At 41.2% G+C, this 16,156-nt stretch overlaps 1 protein-coding gene across 1 annotated transcript in view; it reads left to right on the top strand.

The window, feature by feature from the left end:
- Window positions 1-983: 983 nt before the first annotated feature.
- Window positions 984-16,156, top strand: part of LOC136936057 (ephrin-A2-like) — an 88,902-nt gene continuing 73,729 nt past the window's right edge. The window contains exon 1 of the mRNA XM_067229789.1: window positions 984-1,268. Coding sequence (XP_067085890.1) covers window positions 1,129-1,268 — 140 coding nt within the window. The 5' untranslated portion in view covers window positions 984-1,128. The remainder of the gene's footprint in view (window positions 1,269-16,156) is intronic.

Here is a 16,156-nt window from a genome sequence, read left to right as displayed (position 1 = left end):
AATAATAATGTCGGCTTCACCGGGCTGTTCACCACACACTGAGGAGAGTGAAGAGCGACACTGGGCATGAAGCAGAATAATCTTTCTCTCCGAAGCAACCACAAACAACGCAGGTAGAAATCGCAGTGCAACTTTGCCTTATATGCTGGGTCCCTGTGAATGCGCTACATGCTTCGGTAGCGGAACGGCGAAACCACAAGGACGAGAAGAGAACGTAATCACAAAGCAAGTTATTTTGCCAACTTTTGTCTTAAATGGAAATTAAGGTGCATACGGAAAATGACTTTAGTTTCAATGTCGGCTTGTGAGCGACTGAAAAGGAAAATTGGACATTTCGCGTGCACCTAGATCTTCATGGATTGGTATGCAATTGCAGGATCGTGTCATTTTAAGTGTCGTTCGAAGGAGCGGGGGCTTCGTATGCTTGACTGAATTATAGGCTACTGGCAATTAGAAATTAAGTGAACGTCAAAGACCTGTAAACGTTGAGTTGAATGGACAGAATTTTCTTGCAAATATTTGCAATAGAGGACTATAATTAACTACGATTAGGCTACTACCATGCTGAAAGAAACATTGCAGACTGGATAGAATTGACTGATTTAAGCCAAGGAAAGTTTTCAAAAGTATGCTGGAAAGGAATGGATATAAAGGACAAACACCAGTTTCTTTTGTTTCACCGAGTACTTGATTTGATGAATGTCTTATTCTGAGGGTATAGAATATACCTAATTTGTCAATCACATCAACTGAAGAAAATGGATTGTAATAGTTATAGGAAAAGTTTACCGTTCATGAGTAGCAGAGCAAGCTGAGCACACAGCATGCGCGAACATCGAATTAGTAATGAAACGTTAATGGATGATAATCAAGTTTAACTCACTGCTCCATCTGATTAGACTTTCATGTTCTCACAAATGGGAATGTACAGTCTGAAATCACGTTGTGTATTTTCAATTTGAGTGGACAAAACAACTTGGAATTTGAACGTGAACTGGAACTAACCATATACGACTTGGACAACATCATGCATACCCTGTCTGAAAAGCAATATCATTAAGTAATCGTATTGATATACTCATAATTTCATTGATAAGGACGCAGCTTTTTCATCGCATTTTGCCCACAATGGACAAGAAGTATATAACTTATCAAATGGAGTTGACGCTTCTGCTTGTTGCCCTCTTATCTTGGGTCGCTGTATTGGCGGACGATAGCAAGCTGATATCCGACAGATATGCAGTATACTGGAACAGTACCAATCCCAGGTAAGGAACAGTAGCTTATTTAGAAACATCTTCGGTCATATATCCTTGCCTCACATAGACGTTAAAGACTCTAAAACGAATACTAGACCGATCCTCCCGTCATGTCTTAGTGGGCTAGTAAGTGAATGTAGGCCTTCAAAACACAGTCCCCCGAAATGTTCAGAAACAACCGACACACCGTTGCTTTCTCCTAGTGCTACTAGGAATTCTCATCATTTTCAGTCCTGTGACCTGTGTTTTGGGGAGTAGCCTAAAAAGTGAAAACAAAACACGAAAAGCAACATTTTAAATGCCACATTTGATCAAGCATTGATCAAGGAAATGAGGAAATGGAGCAGTAGGTTAGTCATCCATTGACACATGTAGCCCTGACATCTGGTTTCAGCGAAAGGGACAACTCTGAACTGAACATCAACCAATTTAGTCTCAAATTATTGCCTTACTTTGGTGCATGCAGCCGACCAGTTACAAGATGGATAGTTTCTCATATTTATGATTTACAACCTAGGTTACACCTTACACCTTGTTTTTAAGTGAAAAGATTTTCAGAAAGGACTGTGATGTGGAAGTAAGAATAATTTACTACAAAGTGTTTTTGTTTGTTTAGTCAAATACAGGGTATCAACACCTAATCATAATGCTTTATGACCCTATTCATCCTGGAAAAGTATTTCAATACGTTCTTTTAAACACCTAGAGTGTAAGCATGTCCTGTACCAACCGCCAATTTTTCTGACAGCTATGTCTGCATTCCACTTTAACACAACCAGTTTTGCTCAATAGCATATCTTTGTTTAATCAAAATAATACCAGAAGTTTCATTGGGCTGCCTCTGGGGGTCTTTGACATGTAAGGTCAAATGTTTCATTTTGATATGTATTTTAAGTTTAATGTCCCCTTTAATACTTTAATTAGATTTGTAGGGATGCACAATTTAGTTTTCAACTGAATCAAGTTTCTTCTACATCTCTGTCTTGGTGACTTAGTCCAAATTTGAATATACAGAATATTCCCCAAAATAAGTTTGATTTTTTTGGGGGAGCAGAAGATAGCCCAAAGGGGCTCTAAAGGGGTGTTGAACAATAGAAGGCAATTCAACAAAACAGTTTAGAATGTGTGTTACAAGAATGTTCCAGGTCTCTAGCGTAGGAAAATGAATCTGGGTTTTATATTACAATTCTGACTTGATGACTTAACTTTAGGTGGGAATTAATAGTGGCTATAGACAAAGTGTTCAGACAGTTATCTATCCAGTGCTGAGATCATCTCTCTGGACAGGTTTTTCAGAAAAGTGTCCTGTAGCAGGCCTTGGAGATTAAAGGTGACCCCCATATTAAAAACTGCAACACGCTTGTGTAGTGATTCAATGAGGTGTATGCACTCTATTGCTTGCTGTGCCAGCCTTCAGTGACGACATATTGGGGAAGTTGTATTTTGAAAACCAATCCTGAATATTTTTGGATTTTCATTTTTCTCAGACATGCACAGATACAAACTTAATGCCATGCAAATACGTGAAGTATAATTATTTTGTACAAGGCGACCATTGCTGTAGATTACTGCAGTTTAAAGGAGTGTTTTGAAAGCTGAAAATGTTTTAGTTCACATCATTCCTGTTAAAAACCATCTCCTATGGTGTGCGTTATATGATAATTATCGCTCTAACTAAACCTAAGCGTTGACTGTGTATCCAAATGTAAGATATTTCTAGATATAAATTAAATGCCGCCACAGAATTGAATAGTTCTACTTGTAGGTTGGTTGAATGGCCATCTAACTTTAGGAATCCCATAGTTTTTGTAGGGTTCTTATCTTTTAGAATTTGGTTCTAGAATGTTCTAGAATTCATACTGTTAAAATTAACAATGCAGTTTGCTGTTTCACCGTGTAAGTTGCTTACAATTGACAATGATACAGTGATTTGATGGATGTTTACTCAACAAATTACAAGGTATTCTTTCCTCATGATATCTTGGGCCCTCTCCCCCCTGACCTACATTTGCTGAGGTTATTGGAAAACATGGAGATGAGTGTAAAGGCTAGCTGGCTAGTGAGGACTGTCCAGATTATAATGTACACAGTGGTTATAGTTTTGAGGGCAAACCTTGAAGTGAGTGACCGAGAGACCATTTCCCCAAATCATGAAGTACGTTCCAGGATGTTTGATCTTGGAAGTTTGACCTTGGAAGTTAGTCCTTAGTTTGAAGTCGCTGATTTCACTGTGGTTCCCTCTAGGTGGCGTTGCATCGTGTTTGCTCTGGTGATATTGCTGCTCCGCCATTTTCTCATTCATTGATGGGAGACATTTTCGGTATGTCGACAGCCGAAACAATAGCTTGACATAGACTATCCTTAAAGTTGGCCACAAATAATGTTTGAACAGGTCAAAATCACCTTGACGCAGAGTTGAATTGCAAACAAGAAGTCGTTGGGTATCGAGAGATGTTATTGGCTTAGTGGAAAAAGCAAATCAATTTGGAAATTTCTTAAACTGAACTCTGGTTTTGAAATACTTCAAAATGGTGGCATAACCTGCCAGTACACTGTAAATAACTGCCATCGTTGAAGAGTTTAAAATCGCATGCTTGTCGCTTCGATGTGTATATTACATATATGTAGTTGCACTGTATTTTCAGTGTTGCAAAACACAACTTTTGAGATTATAGCACATTCACAGATGGATATATTCACTGTGAATGTAGAGGTTAAATAAGGAAACACTGCATGTGGCTGTCTTCACCATTCACTCTCCACATACTGTTCGCAGTGTAATGTGGTGAAGCTCCACATGAGATGGTCTCTGTGATATATTTTAATGGCTGGTTGTGTTTGTGATTTATGCATTAGTACCTTAGGTGTAGCAAAGTAGTAATATTTTAAGGCGTTGTAACACAATACTAGGTTTTTTGTTTCTCAAGTAGGATTTTTAGCCCGTTCTCTCCTGTAGATAGAAACATACCGTAGTTAAATCTACCCCCGTTCCAGATGAAGACTCATTTTTCTGTTTCCAGTGACTAGTACTTTGGGGGTCAGTCCACAGTTGTGCGTTCACCAGATGTGCTCGTTATTAATTTGAGGTATTTTGGGATAGCGATTTTCCCTTCCCCGTGTTTTGATATTGACCTTTTTGTAGAGCGACACATGGAGTTAATTTAGTAAGTTGATGTTTCCATCTCCTCATAAACATGACTTGGGTTCAAAACCAGGTGAAAAACAAAACAGTCTTTATGTACTCGTTCAGATACATGACAAGTGGGTGAACCATTCTGGTGAACACTGCTGAGTCCCTAAAACTATGACTGATCCCGTGATGGGGCAGCATTATTGTAGCTGGGCCGGGACAAGAGTTCTTTCTCAGTGACTTAATTGAGTGATGGTTGTGGATTACACTGTGGAGAAAGTACATAGAATTATCTGTGTCCTGATAAAAGTTAATCTGCCTCTCTGGAATGGGAAATAAGCAGTTTTCCATGACGGAGAGCATAATTACTCGTTATTTGGAGAATTCGATTAAATGAAAAGATTGTCTGCAGCGTTCACTAACATAAAACACTGCTTCCTTTTAGCCAGCCGTTACATGGTGCCATGCAGACTAGAGCTTCAATTAATTTAGTTCTTGAATTCATTTACTTTCAAGTCTTATGACTGTACCGCTAAGCAGATGTTTAGGATAGTGGGCGGGGGGAACGTTTATTAATCTTTTTTTATTTTTAAAAATGTGAATATCAACGACTATATTATTTCATAATAAAAATGCAAAAGTCTCACACAGTGGGATCCATATTTTAGCTCAGAGTAGGCCATTAATGGCTTGACACAATGTTACATCTAAGGGCTCCAACATCTCATTAAAGATTCAAGTTGGTGCATAATATCTATATAAGCAATTGATATGAAAGAGGAATTGACTAATCAGTAATCTAGGTTCAAAGCTTCATTAAATAAAATGACCCTGAGAGTGTGAAAGCCCAGAGTCTGACTCATTTGCTAGAACACAACCATCCATTTCCAGTGTTAATCAAAGTTGTGCAAATGTGGGACGCAATGAAATTGGGATAGTTTATATTCTTTGTCCCAATGTTCCGACACTTGCACAGGAGTAACTACTAGCTTGACCTTATAGAGTAAATTACCGTGACTAATATTTCATCTGTAGCAGTCCCACACAGCAACTGTATTTGAAAGTGCTCTAGGCACGAGTCCGGCAAATGTTTTTTCTGCTCTCAGTGTGAGCTCTTTCAGACTAGGAACATTGCATTTGTTGTAGATGTATCCTGTCTGAAATGTGAGTCGTGAACAAATAAAGCGAGTTTCTTGTAACTCCGGTGTCTGTCTTCCAAATCAGTGTGTCACCAACCTCTTGTGACCTCCCCCCACCTCATTATTCTCACCTAGCGGGACTGAAAACCACCGTACCTGTCGCACAGGCAGTAAGCAGAGTACTGACGATCCGTTCTATGTAACTTGTTCTCTCTGCCATGGTCTCATAAGGTCATGGGTGACAACCAATGGTTCCTTGTTTGATTTATGTATTTGGAATCAATAGGTAAATAGTCCTCTAACAGAGTATCAACACTGCATCAATCCTTATTCGCCACTCATGCATTTTAATGCTTGACCCACATTCAAGCCTTGAATAGAGACAGTCTTGTGTACCAAGAGAACTGAGAAACAGTGAACTTTGTAAGGTGCTCTGGAGCTACAATGACACAGTTGGAAAATTAGGACAAAAGGGAAACAGTTTAGTAATCTTGTGAATCAAGTTTGTGAATTATTTAATTAGAATCAGGCTACATAACCTTGATGGATAAAACCGATCCTGTGTCCCGAACAAAAACTCTTATTCTGAATACCTCTCCGTAAATGTCTATGATATTGGTATTATTTTAGCATACTTTAGAATAATTTTCAATGGTCGAAAGATTGACTTCCAGTTTACTGATGACGGATCACTTCTTGGGATTATAATCACAAGAAAACTGTTACAGAAATGTTTCAGATATTGATGGTTAAACCGTTTACAGCCGACATGTTTTTCTTTAGGCTTTCCAATAAAGAATAACATTAATAGGATTTACGTGCAATGTATATAAATGTAACTTTATTTCTGTTTTACATCTCTACCAACACTATAAAGTACTAGCAGTTAATTGCTTAAATGTCCTAATAGCTCCTTGCTTGTAAAAGCATTGCAGAGCATTTGACAAATATAAATGTTGGTAAATTTGTATGGACCCTCGTAAAAGAAGAAAAAAAGAACTCACAACGTTTCCCCTAATTAATCCTCAGTAATAGTTTACGTTTATTGACGCAAATGTACATGGACAAAGCATATTAAAACTCTGCTCTTCCATCTCTCTCCCTCTCCACTTCCCTTTTATTTGGTTCTCGTTCGGTCTTTCTCTCCAAATGAACCTTAATTAAATCACTGTAATGGACAGATGCTTCTTCAGAGAGTAAAAAGCTATTTTAGCCTGCTTCCGGCAAATGTCTCATTGCTCCCTCATTTCTGAAGTTTTATAATGCTGTTTTTTACCCAGTACTTACCCAGGGAAAAGTACGAGGGGCACTTTTGTGTCTATTTTGTGTGGCTCCGCTGTATTCAATCATGGAGAGACATGGTGTACTAATGGGGAACCTTCATGGTTGAATGAGAATGGAAAGTGTATGGAAAGGTAACACTGTACAGTAATAACAGCGTGCATGGGAGCACATTAAAATGGAGCCGGTCAAGGAGATGGTGTCTCCGGCGCTACCTTGCATTTTGCTTGTAAGAATTTTACGACTTCTCTCTGAAAGTGCTTTCCCATCTAAATCCATTCCTCTCACTGGACCAAAAAGGATATCTTAGTAATAAGCCTTGATAAGAGCATCCCTGTTCTTGGAACTATAATATGGAGAACTTTATCTAACAGGCCATGACCTGTACTCTTTACTGTGTTCTCGCACTCTATAGAGACACAGGTATACTTTGGGCGCAATTCTAGAGTCTGTATCATCTCACCATGTCACGCTAGGCTTGATACTGTTTTGATTGAAACAATATGACGCTGTGGAAATGAATTAACATTCCTACCAAGGGATGAAGTCCAGTGTTTGTTGGTGCAGAACCGAAGAAGAAACGGATGCTCTGCAAAGCAAAAAGGTATCTGTGTGCAGACCACTTAGAGTACTTCTGTTTCACATCAACTTTAATGGAAAGAATTCTATACAAAGCTTCATGTGTACGGGAACCAAAGAGAGATGGCTGGACTTGAGCCTGGCAGTGAGATTAACCTCTGTTTAGTCAATGTTCTGGGGATCGCACGTTTTTAAATGATCTGTGTGGTACCTTTCAGATAACATTGGCTTTAAATTATAACGTGTTCATAAAAAGGACATTGAAGAATGATATTGAGAATCGTCTACCCGTTAAGGTCGCAATTTAGAAAATTGTACTAATTAAAAATACACGTCAGCAACAAATTATTCTTAATGTGCACCGCCCGATTAGCTACAATTATACCATCCTAAAAATATATTTGTGCCAGTTATACTTGTTCTTCTATTGATTACTACTGACTGATACAAATTTCTAAATGACAGTTCTTCTGGCAATTTACATTTTAGGTTGTTGGAAAATATATACAGTAAAAGAATATAATATAAAAATTATATTGAGGTTTTTAAAGCACAAGATCAAAAGATTTGTGTTTCACAAAGCAGAGTGCAAACCAAAATGTTACTTTGCTTTCTCAATAAAATAAAATACAATCAATAATATTTTACAGAAAATTATTTTACAGAAATGCTAAGCGTTGAAAGTTAATTTGCTTGGCATATTGTCAATCTTTGTATCAAATTATTGGGATCCCGAAATGTCTTAAAGTAGTAGTAGTAGTAGTAGTAGTAGTAGTGAAAGAATGTGGCAAATTTGGCAGTAATGGCGGAAGTTCTGATTGTTATCAAATGCAAGTTCGGAGTGAAGGAATATTTGTGTTATCCGAAAGAGAACCATCAATTTAGGAGAGAACTTCATCCCTCTTGAGATAAAACAGACCTAAAAGGTCCTTGTATTTACCCATATAGTAAATGTTTAGAACAAGACTAAAGCACTTAATAGCACTCAACTCTCAGAGCAGTTTTATGCCGCTTAGAGATTAGCAAAAATGCTATTGCAGTAATCGCTAGTTCAACGGACAATGCATTTCTATGCTTTCCACCAGTTTCCAATATGCTGCTTGTATACTACCTACATGCTTGTATCCAAATGCACCAACAACATGACATTATAGTTCAATTAGCAGTTTCCATTCAGTGCCACTGAATTTTGGACTATGCTGGTGTGTTACCACCACAAAACCCTATCACTGGTTTGTTCCACTGTAAAGCTAATGAATGGCTTGTTTTACTGTTCTTGCCTGCTATTAGGGGTTTTCCATCGTATAAATCTAATTTTACAAAGTGCATTACATTGACATTCCAAGTCGCTGGCAACTTCTGGGTTTGCACGTGCCATATAGGTTACAGAACATTTTTTCCGATAACTACTATACGTTTTTGAGGTTTATTTGTTTAGTTCTTTTAAAAAGCATTCGACTGGTTCTGCTCATGGATTTCAGCAGGCCGGGTCTTTTTTGTCCTCCACCTGTTTCTTTTTAGCGAGGCTCGGCCGCGTGATGGGCTGGAGCGAATGATGTCTCAGGCCCGCGTGGCGCGCTCTCCAGTTGAGAGTTGGGGTGGGGGATTTGCTGTACCACCAGTGCGCAGTAAGCTTTGACCTTCAAACAACTGGAGATTTGGGACGATGGAAATGGAATGGAAAGGGGAAAATGGGGGAAAAAAAGCTAGTGAAGAAGTGTAGCGTTGCGCCCAAGCCATCCGGGAGCTCTCTTTCCTGAATAGCAGACATGTCAAGCCTGTCATTCACGTGGTCCGAAGAAAGCCCTTTGTCTGTGGGGCCTTGGTATCGGGAGAGGGAAGGAGGTGGATGGTCTAGGAGAGTCCCGAACACAAAGTACAGTTAGGCAAGAATGTCCAACCCCTGTGCCAGATGGAACCTACATACTGCTCCCTACATTAGTATGATTACAACGGGCGCACGTAGAAAAGGCCTGTATTAAGGTCCTTGAACATTTTTGTGGTTTTACCCAAGCTGCATGCTGTAAGTGAATCTGCTTCTTACACCCTTCTAAAACAACGTCTCAGACCTAGTTGGTGTTCTGTGTTAATTCCTTAAGATAGCAATTCATTTTCTTAAAGATTGATAATAATGATTGAATAATGATAGATTATGGTTTCCCATCATTCAGATTTTCTGGCACAGGAAACCCAAGGTGTCTCAGTCTTCAAGTCTCAGTAAAAAACATGCAATGTAAATTTAATCATTCAACCATTACAATAAATGAAATTAAATTAAAATCTAGTTTACAAGATTTTTTTTATTAGGACACTAAAGTTTTATTAATAATTTAATCATCCGGGTAAGCTGAATGTGAACTGAAATGAGTGAACAATTTTAGAAGGGATGGGAAGGAGTTTTAAGATGCTCAAAAGGATAATTCTTCACTTGGCTGACTGTGTAGGTTTACAATTCCGTTAGAACCGTGATGCAGTCTCGTGTGTGTGAAGTGACGTCAGCCTTGCACGGGCCTTTGATATCAACGAGCTGATTTTATTTCTGAGCATTACATGTAGCCAATCTGTGCTCTATTTTGCACTCTTCCGGCCTTACCCCCGGTCACCGCCGAAGAATAGGGCGGCAGGACTCCTGTAATGTCTCTTGCACAAAGGCAATCAAACACGGTTTGCCAGAACCTGACATTTCAGAGTTTTCCAGCGACACCGTAAAGTCTTGAATCACAGAAAAACTAATGGAGGTGACCTCCTGACTGAGGACTTTGTGTTAGCAGGCTGGCTGCTTCAGAGGCAGACAGAGAGAAAAGGAGAGGGGAGAGTAGCAGGGGGGGGGAGGTTATGGAGAGCTGAAGACTGTTTGAAGACGAGGACAGTGGCGGTAACTGGAGAGGGAACATGACTGGTGTGACAATAGAAACCAGGGACAACGGTGTTGCGCATGCGCCAGAATCTTATGACTAGGGGCAAGGAGTTCTGAAAGTGGGTTACAGAGCTCGCAAAGGGAATTGCCATAATTTAAGGCTTGGGATAGGCCTGCTTGGGATGCATTTTCTCACTTTAGGACGGGCGAGGTTGGAAAAAACCTTCTTAATTGTATGGAATTGTGTCGGTGAATGGAACATAAACACGTCGAGTGCTCATGGACGTAGTTTGCAGTCGCTAATTGTGAGAACTGCAAAACACACTTGCACTGTCCTCCAACATGACTTACTCAATGTCACGAGAACACTGAATTCCACCCAAAGTATTTTCGAGTCCAGAAGAAAAAGCAGCCACTTCTCTGTCCTCTCAACAAATCAACATGCACACCCAGCACAGTACGGGACTTTGAATACTTTATGGCTTAGGCTTTTTAGGGTCCGTGGTGTGTGTTTGATAGACTTTGTGTGAAACCACTGCATCCAGTGGTAATCCAGGTAGGCGATGGGATTTTGCTGTGCAGACTTGGCTACTGTGTGATGATAAGTTGCAGTCTCACCTCGGGGCTGCAGTGAAGCCAGCTGAACATCAGGATACGGGAGGAGATTACAGAGTCTGTGTAGTCACTTTAAACAGGATTAGCCATTCTAGCTCAGGTGCAACGCTAATAGGATTAGGGGCTCCCTTTTCTTGTTCATCCCACCGTTAAGCCGAATTATGGGTCCCTCAAAACAAAGGTGTGTTTTTGGACACCGCAAGGACACAAGAGGATAGGCGGTGCTCTTTGAGGGAGGGCACCTTTTCTTAATGCGCCCACACATAGTTGTCGAGTGACCTCCATATTGAATGTCATAGAACACTTGGGGGTCTCCATTGTTTGATTCAGGCTAGCTCTTTAATTAGTCGATTTAAGGAGTTGGCAGAAGAGGTACTTTGCCGTGAGAAGGGTATTAGGGATTGTTGCTTAAGGTTTGTCTTCATATTTTTATTAGGATTAGCACCACTTTAAAAACAATATCTGGTGTAGTTAAGTAAGTTTTTTTGTTTTTGTTTTCCTTAAATGTAGAATATACATTTTGTTCTTGGTTGATTAACACTTTTTTTTTCAATTCAACAGTGAACTCCCCCACCAACCTCTTATATATTCATAAAGTATTGAAGCGCCCCCCCCGCCCTCATAAACCGTTTTCCACTTTCATCGTAAGGTTTGATGGTTCACCTTAACACAGTAGTATTCATAGCCTCTATCCATTAAGATGAGGACCGTTTCAGTCCCTCCTTATCATTATTTCCATTATCGGTCCAATTCCATCGGAATGATCCGGTACTCCCCCTCGCCTCTACTTTAGATCTAATCTGGCTAGGGGGCGGTTACTGTGATGAGCTGTGAAAAGAGGGGCTGATATCCTCCTTTGTGCCAGTTTTGTGGGGGCCCACAGGAGAAACCTAAAGGGATCTACCTCCTAATCCTGGGGTTTATCCTTCAAAAGCCACTCTCCTCTGGAAGGCTTTGAGCTTCTTCACACAACTCTCCGCTCTGCGGCCGTCGTCCTAACGGAGAAGGTGGAACAGGAGGAGGAGGAGGTGGGTGGTTAAAGTTGGCTGAAGTGGGGAGGGAAGCTTCATTGTGGGGCAGAGGAAGAATCGCCGTGTTTGAGAAGATATCTCTTTGGAAGATCCTGAGGGGGTGGGGGGGACACCCTGTTGAGAATGTAGTGGTTGAAGCAGCTGTAAGGTTCTTAAGGGTTGCTGTTCCCCGGTTAAACAAGGCTCTCAAGGTCTCCCAGAAAGCTTTGGGGGGGGGGGGGGAGAAGGTGCTCAAATGAAAGCATCTGTCCCTCCATGGCTGGTCAGTTTCTTTCTCCTCTGAAGGAGGTCAACCAGGACTATGTCTAAACGCAGTGCCCCTAAAACCCATCAGTTGTGCTTTACAATGATGCTATTCAGCGTGATTTTCTTAAGGCGTGGAGATTACTGATCCTAGATGGCTGAATCGTCAACAACTGTCTTTCCCCACCGTTCTGCCACATGCTTTCCTGTCAAATATTGTAAAACAAAACGATTACCCCCCAAACGCTTCCATAAAAAGTGTCGAGACCACATAAGTGGGCCCTTGTCTCCTGACTGTTTCACTACATCTTTGCTTTAAAGGAGAAGGCTCTTGGCATCATTCCTGGTGAACGCCACCACAACAAGCCTAGAGATCTTGAAATACTATCTGGGCGCCACCTCTTTAAGAGTGATGGTCCATGTGTTTCAGCTTTGTGAGTCCTGAAAAGGCTGTATCGCTCCCCCTCTCTCCCAACTTCAGGGGTTATGAACCTCTGTCAGTTCAGCACTCAACACAGCGGCAACCCATATGACAGCAATCTGGTCAGGCCCACAAAAACGAATTATCCCGGGAAATGGCTTTTCATTTTATTGACTGATTAGTAAGTGCACTGATCAGCAGTATGCAATCTAATGACCTTAATTTGGTTACATTTATATCACTGGATGATGTGCAGCTGAAAGCTGAGTAAGGTATTGATTATCATAAAAGCAAGGCCATTGGCTGGCCAGAGAGCACTATTCACAGACCACAGCTGTCAATATGTACTCCATCGAGGCTCATTCAGCCAACTATCAATGACGTTTATGACAGTCACGTTTTCAAACGAGTCACGCGTCGTGTGTCCATATAGAATATATATATTATACATATTCATGTAATTCCTACTCGGTATTCTGTCCTGCTTTTGAGGTTTTTAATTCAAATATTTTTGCCTCTGGTTCCAAAAGTGCTACTGACCACCCACATGACATAAGAAGTAGAGTGTATGAAACACGTTCTCGCACGGTACGAAACAGCTGGGCTGGCGGTTGCTCCACGTTCAGGGATCTGGCCTTTAGAGCAGGATGTGTGTGTCTTTTGAAGCAAGCTTCATCTGCTGTGTGACCCGGCCCGTCCCCTGACACTTAATTACGACAGAGATCCCTCAGAAACTATCCGAGACCTCGTTAGGAGGTCAGGTGTGGGCATCCTCTTCCCCCCCATGCCAGCCAGATGCTCAGGGGTTCACAAAGGATGCCAGCAACCAAGAGGGGACCTTCTCGTTATTGGCATGCACTCTCATTTAACCCTTCGCAAACCATCCACACAACTGGAAACGTCACTAACTGTGGCCCAATCCGATCCTCGCCCACGCTGTTCTCAAATAGTGTTTTCAATACCCCGCGGCGGTGGACGAGAAAAAATTACAATTTGTTTGGCCGCTTTGTGGCACGGACGGTAAAATAAATACTTTTCTCTCGCACCTTTTAATGGATCTTGCTTGGAACTAATCTGTTTATTTTGTCCACTTCTTTGTTCAGGGTCGTAAATGACTGGAAGTCATTATTAAGATGCAGCCATGCGTAGATTCATAAATGAGCCTGGGCTGTTTTTCATCTTTGTCCGCTGGCAGTATAGGACCATGAGTGTAATTTTGTACCACCTATGGGTAATGAAACTAAACAGACTCCTTCAAAATTTGAGGGTGTTAACTGGTCATCAAAGAATAACTGTATGTAATTCACAGAGATTTTGTTTTCTTCTTTGTTACCAACCTGTGCACTTTTTTAATAGTTATAAACTGACCCATTAAGTATGAAGTGCATTTCATGAATCCATTCCTTTTGCAAATATGTATCTGAATGGAACAATGTTGAATAGAAATATCCTATTTTCCTAAGTGTTGACAGGAGGAAACTTTATCCTGTCACAACACTAAACTGCTTTACATCTTTTTGTGGCCATAAGGGTAAACTTTTTTCTTTAGAGATACAAAAACAATTTGTGTTATTGAACATGAAAATCTCATTGTGCACTCGTACACATTTGAAAAGAGGAATTAGCATTTTTTTCGACTGTGTATTATTCTGTATCCTGGTATTGTCAAACACAATAATCACATTTCTGGCCATTTTAGTGGAATGTTTTTTGTTGTTGTAAAGATGCAAGTGAAGCAAACAAAATGATTTGTAGCAAATAAATGTTTAGAAGAACACCACCTACTTCAAGAAAAAATGAAAGGAACAATATTGTGTAATTGTACATTATTGTGTATCATTGAAAGAACTGCAGGAACCATTTGCTACTAGCACGGCGCCATCTTGTACAACAGTCAGTTGGTTTCTCCATTGCTGTCCCGAGTTAACCTCCTTAATGTATTCATACTTCTGTTCCTGTTGCCTAAACCTCGCTGAATGTGCCGCCGTCCCACTTACCCAGCCACAGGGTCTAAAGAGCTAACACTGTGCTTGTTTACGCCACAGAAAATCCTCAGATTGCAGCTTTACTATGTCAGCACCTGGTGACATCGTTAGCGTAAATCACCCTCCATCTCAAGACCGTACACCTTTTAAATAGATTCGTGGCTTTTTCTTTCTTATTCTTTCTATTCTTTCTTTCTTTCATCTCCCCACTCCAAAAGATAGTATTGGCGGTTTAAAGAACTGCCCGCTCAGGCGTGGTCCAAATAACTAGTGTTTTTGAATTGCCTCTTTGTGTTGCCGGCACACATTAGCAGGGCCTGGGAGAGAGAGAGCTTCATGGGTCATTACTGCTGCTCATAACCACACCTAGTGAAAAGGGTTTTGCAAGATGTTGGCCATGACGGGGACACAGTCTGAGACCAGAGCCATTTTGAAGCTCTGCCGCCTGCCCCCTCGCACACACACACACACACGCACACACACACACACACACACACACACACACACACACGCGCACACACGCACACACGCACACACGCACACACACACACACACACACACCCACACCCAAGCCATTCCCCACAGGGGGGCTAAACATTGTCTCCAGAACAGCTTGCCGATGTGGAGAAATATGGGTAGCTTATGGCGGAATCTTAGTGGCAAAGTGCATGGCAGTTGAGCTTTCTCTCCAAGACACGAGGAGACTAAACTCTTTCCTCCGCTCCAAGATCTCTGAAGTAGTAGTGGGAGCCACTGTAAAATCTGTGTTGGGCACAAAGAGTCAGGGCTGGAACACCTGCCAGGTAGGAGGGCTCCAGTCCCAGAAAGCACCGGAAGGAGTGGCTCAAGGTTCTATGAAGGCAGACCAGGTACTGATGCAGTCCAAAACCCCTTCTTTAGACCCTCACTCCAAACCTTAACTTGCTGGCCTAAAACAAACTGTTCTCTGCGGGTCTGATAGGGTGTCTATGAAGGAAGAAGCCTTGGGTTACAGTGCATGTTTTGACCCGCAAGGGTGATGCTTCAGAGCAGGAGTGATAAGATTGAGAAGAAGGAGGCATTACACAGTATTCTGCGGACTGTTTTAATCTGGGTCTGGAACGGCGTAATTTGAGAATCCTCAGAAGCAGCGGGCCGAGGAACCCTTAGCGCCATGCCCGCTGCACACACACACACACACACACACACACACACTGGAATTAATCCGGGCCGAGAGGGACTGCGCTTGGAGGGTCTTTTCTGCCACATTAGCTTTAACAAAAAGGATTACTGTGGTCGAGTAATGTCCCCCCCCCCCACAACCCCCAAACACACACACACACACACACACACACACTTATGTTACATACACACACATACAGTTAACAGACTTCTCCACCCCCCTCCTCCACCCAAACACATGCATACTATATGACATACATGCCTACATACAGTAAACACACTTCTACCACCCCTTCACCCCAAAACACTGAAACACACACGTACATGCTATCGAACAAACACGCACACACACACACACACACACATACATACATACATACATACATACATACATACATACATACATACATACATATATATATAGTAAACACACATTTACTGTAACTCATCCCACC

Source organism: Osmerus mordax, chromosome 26, assembly GCF_038355195.1.
Source record: "Osmerus mordax isolate fOsmMor3 chromosome 26, fOsmMor3.pri, whole genome shotgun sequence".
Classification (NCBI taxonomy): domain Eukaryota; kingdom Metazoa; phylum Chordata; class Actinopteri; order Osmeriformes; family Osmeridae; genus Osmerus; species Osmerus mordax.
Note: the sequence above shows the minus strand (reverse complement) of the source record. Positions and strands in the feature narration are given on the sequence as shown.